The 4,808-nt window shown below is 48.5% G+C and overlaps 1 protein-coding gene across 2 annotated transcripts in view; it reads left to right on the forward strand.

Annotated features, from left to right (window-relative positions):
• LOC114849240 (polypeptide N-acetylgalactosaminyltransferase 14-like) overlaps positions 1–3,733 on the forward strand; it is a 45,502-nt gene extending 41,769 nt beyond the window's left edge. Inside the window, exons 4-5 of one of the 2 annotated variants that reach the window (XR_003784586.3) lie at positions 1,282–2,000; positions 2,049–3,733. Coding sequence is in view for 1 of the 2 variants with exons in the window: in XM_029140448.3 (XP_028996281.1) it covers positions 1,282–1,321 (40 nt within the window). In the remaining variant the exon portion in view is untranslated. Of the gene's footprint in view, positions 1–1,281 lie in introns of both variants that reach the window. The other variant, XM_029140448.3, reaches the window with a different exon arrangement.
• Positions 3,734–4,808: the final 1,075 nt, after the last annotated feature.

The following is a 4,808-nucleotide window of genomic DNA, read 5'->3' on the forward strand; positions in this document are numbered from 1 at the left end:
GTTCGTGCTGTGACGTGTGGACCGTAGTTGTGTTTTCCAGTCTGCTGATATCAGCAGGTGGCGGCACACACACACACACACACACACACACACACACACACACACACACACACACACACACACACACACACACACCTCCGTTCTGGCCCGGGTTCAGCTCATTATACCAGTCAGTCAGCAGGGACTCCACGTCTCCTCGCTATCACAGAGGACATTTGGTGTCTTTGTGTGTGTGTCCTCCCCTTCAGCCTCTCAAAGCGCTGCCGTTTTCAACCAATTAAAGCACAATCTGTCTCTCTGGGCCCCTGTGCTCCTGTTGGCACCGCTCCCTGTCTGTGTCTGTACTCGCCCACGGTGACGTGGAGCCTCTGAAGCTTCTACGGCTGCAAATATGTTTATTTGACTTGAACTTGAGCAAGTGTTCTGCTTGAAGACGTTCTTGGTGTGTGTGAAGCAGTGCTGCCTCTGAAGGCGGATCCACGCAGACAGGAGACCCGTGTCCCACCTGCTTCCTGGTCTGTGCTCAGCTGGACTCTTCTGTCATACGTCCACTTTACATGCTGTCACTGCCGTAGCTTTTCACAAAGTGTTGAGCATTATTCACCGCCTCAACTTTTAACGTGCACACAGCCGGTTTGTGGAAAAGGGTGGGCGTGGTTGCTATGGAGACGGTTACTCTGATCAGTTATTCCGAAAGTACGACATTTTCCTGCAGTGAGGAACGATGGAATCTTTACTGTAGCAAACGGATCTGAGAGTCAGAGGTCGGGTTTCAAGCCGAAGATTTGCTGAAGGACATTAAACTATTTGTGGTATATCTGTATCTGGAGCTTTTGCAGCCTCTGGTTTAATTTTCTACTACTAGCGAATCGGTCCCGTTAATATTTTATCATGTCCTGTTTTTATTTCCAAGTGTAAAACATTCACTGACCACTTTATTATTACACTTGTACAATTAGTCTGACATTAATTCTAAGCTGAAGCTGTCTATATTATTTTATTGCACTGAAGTTTATTAGCATCTGGCTCCATAAGAAACATCTTCATATGTTCAGTCTCTGAACCTGCTACGAGTCAGTAGTAGCGTTAGTCCTCTAGATGCGGCAGTGCCCATGAGCAGGGCATTCATCCCACAGCAGCGGATCGTTAGCTGCTTCTGAGCTGAGAAAAGGCCTCCGTCATCACTTTTCATGGGTGAATGCTCCTGAAAATGTCAGGCTGCTTATTCTCCCACCGTCAAAGTTGCCACCGACTGTTATGAAACTTTACTTTCTGCTACAGGATTCGAAGGACGGCAAAGGTGGCGAAGAAAAGCGTCTAATTTCAGGCGACTGTGAAGAAAACGGGCAGATAATAGCTAGATAAGTTCTCCCTTTATTATCTGCAATCATGCTTTGAAAACGGCCACGTGCCAATTTGAGTTTGTGCTCAGCGACACATTCGCTGAACTTCAATACGTGTGATTGTGAGACAATGACAAGCACTTTGAAAGCGTTTCATCTCCCGATCAAAGAGCTGCTTTCTGAGGCAGAGCCGGGCCGTCGATATTTAATCAGGCTGTGATCCGAAAATTGATCTCATCTCGTGTCTCCGCCGGGCGACAGATAAGCAGGCGTGGAGGAGAGAGAGACGGGACGTGGAGCTTTTCAGGACGCTCTCGTGTTGTGTTCATGTCAAACAGCCTCCTGTGCTGCGATTGTGGAGGCGTGTGGCGAATATCATCAGAGCAAAGCTGCTGATGTGAAGATGTTAAGATTACGACTTAGTCAATTATAACGACGGAGAAGCAGCAACTGATCCTGACAGAAACACATGAAGACGGTCCAGTGTGGATGTGGGAGCTCCAGACGTTCACTGAAGGAAACAAAAGGTCTGTGATCTGCTCACATGCATTCATCAACCAACTGAGTGATTCAGCCATTCACACACGGGGACGCAGGCAGCAACACAGACCCAGTGCTGTGTGAAGGAGTCTGAGTACTAATGAAGTAAAACATGAGGTAAAGCGTGAAGTAAAACATAAAGTAAAACATAAAGTAAAACATGAGGTAAAGCGTGAAGTAAAACATGAAGTAAAACATAAAGTGAAACGTGAAGTAAAGCAGGAAGTAAAACAGTAAGTAAAACATGAAGTAAAACAAAGTGAAACGTGAAGTAAAGCAGGAAGTAAAACATGAGGTAAACGTGAAGTAAAGCAGGAAGTAAAACAAAGTGAAACGTGAAGTAAAGCAGGAAGTAAAACATGAGGTAAACGTGAAGTAAAGCAGGAAGTAAAACAAAGTGAAACGTGAAGTAAAGCAGGAAGTAAAACAGTAAGTAAAACACGAAGTAAAACATAAAGTGAAACGTGAAGTAAAGCAGGAAGTAAAACATGAGGTAAACGTGAAGTAAAACATGAAGTAAAACATGAGGTAAAACATAAAGTAAAACGTGAAGTAAAGCAGGAAGTAAAACAGGAAGTAAATTGTGAAATAAAACAGGAAGTAAAACATGAGGTAAACGTGAAGTAAAACATGAAGTAAAACATAAAGTGAAATGTGAAGTAAAGCATGAAATAAAATATGAAGAAAAGTGTGATGTAAAACGTGAAGTAAAAGATACGGTAAAACATGAAGTAAAGCATGAAGTTAAACATGAAGTGAAATATGAAGTACAGTGTGAAGTAAAGCATGAAGTAAAATATGAAGGCCAGAAGCTGCGAACAGCGCAAAGCGTCTAAACCTCTTATTTTGGACCTTTGTTCCCTTTGAAATGAGCTCGGACGCTCGTCTGTGGACTCGTCTGTGGACTCGGCCCGTCGGACTCGGCCCGTCGGACTCGGCCCGTCGGACTCGGTCCGTCGGACTCGGTCCGTCGGACTGTGGCCTTCCAGCTCCGCTCAGCAGCCGGCAGGCGCTGCGAGCGTAGAAATGCCACATCTAGATCAGCACCAGCTCAGCACTTTCTGATTCAGTGCTTCTGAAAACGCAGAGCAAAGAGTCCGGACGGTTCCGGTCCAAAGCGTCACTCAGGGTTTATTAGAGCAGGTCATTAGGCAGATTTACAGCAGAGCTTCTGTGTTTCACCTTAGACTCAGTCTAAGGCTGTTCCTCCACTTAAACGCTTCCATGGGCTCATGCAGTACAGTACTGTACCAATACTAATACTAACGCATGTATGTACTAATACTACATACATGCAGTTTAGTAATTAGTGAAACTAATTACCATCACTGCATGAACAACGCTGCTGCAGCGAATCTGGACGAACGGATCCATTAAACGGCTGATAAGCTGTAGATCTACGGCCCATAGATCAGCAGTGATGAGGGAGGATTTAGTGGCTCCAGGCGTAAAGCGCCATAAATCACCGGTTGCTGAGACACCGCGTGCGGCGCTGAGTGGCTGAATCAGGATTTCTCAGCGGGAGGATTTTCTGCAGATCTGCTGGAAACGGCTTTCTGCCAGAGAAGAAGATCTAAGGAGCAATAAAAGCAGACGCACGGTGGAACTCTGAGGAGCCACGACGCGCTGGAAGCTGTGTTTTAAAAGCGGCTGAGTCAGAAAAGCAGCTCATCACGGGGGCGTTTGGGCCCAGTCCCAAATAACGGCCTTTAATTCAGCAGCACGAGCTGAGAAGTCCCTTAGAAACGGTGATAGAGAAGCAGCGGAGGAACGATGACAGGAAGCGGAGCGAGAAAGGGATGATGAATTACTCCGTCCAGGTGGAGGATGGAGGAAGAGGCTGTCACTGAGGGGGGGAGAGAGAGAGGGGGGGAGACTGGGGGAGAGAGAGGGGGGGGGGGGGGGCGAGAGGGGAGGGAGAGAGAGGGAGTGAGAGGGAGTGAGAGGGGGAGAGAGAGAGGAGCAAACAGGGAGAAGTGAGGAAGGAGCAGCAGAAGATGAGACAGGATAAAAGGAGGAGCGCTGTGAGCAGCGTCTGCGACGCTTTGGCTTCTCACCTGTGGGGAAGAAAACAGTCCTGCGAGTGACGGAGAGTGGGAGGAAAAACACAATCGCTCTCACGCTGCCGAGTGTTTTTACAGCGAGCGGCCGAGCAGAAGATCCAGCTTCTCAGGTGGAAATGGAGCCATAACTCCTGGGAGGCAGCGAAACAAGCTGCAGAGCTGATCACGTGACCCGCTCAGACGCGCAGACGGAACCAGAGACAGAACCAGAACCACAGCCGGAACCACAGACAGAACCAGAGACAGAACCAAAACCAGAGACAGAACCAGAACCACAGCCAGAGCCACAGACAGGACCGCAGCCAGAACCAGAGTCAGAACCAGAACCACAGCCAGAGCCGGAACTGCAGACAGAACCAGAACCACAGCCAGAGCCGGAACAACAGACAGACGCACAGCGAGAACTGGAGCCAGAACCAGAGACAGAACCAGAGCTAGAGACAGAACCTCCTGGAGAAACCAATGAGACGACGCTGTGCTCCCAGTCAGCGTCCCGGCCCGGTCCCACCGGGTCCACACAGGCACAGCTGAACTGGACTAATAAAAAGCCTTCTCCCTAAAATTGACCCATGGAGCTGGAAATGAGCAGCGTGGACACGGACCGTTCTGTGGCAGCGGCTGCAGCTTTGTCGGCCGCGATAATATTTGTGAGCTGAAGACGCAGCAGCTTCTCCCTCAGGACGCCAGCGCCGGCCTGCGGGTCGGAGGATAGCACTCGGTTCTGGCAGGACAGATTATCCTTCCTACCCTCCTACCCTCCTTCCATCCTAACTTTCTTCCTTCCTCCGTCTTTCATATCCTCCTTTCTTCCTTCCTACCCTCTATTCTTCTTTCCTTCTTACCCTTTCCTTCCTTTCTTCCC

This window comes from Betta splendens, chromosome 24 (assembly GCF_900634795.4).
Source record: "Betta splendens chromosome 24, fBetSpl5.4, whole genome shotgun sequence".
Lineage (NCBI taxonomy): Eukaryota > Metazoa > Chordata > Actinopteri > Anabantiformes > Osphronemidae > Betta > Betta splendens.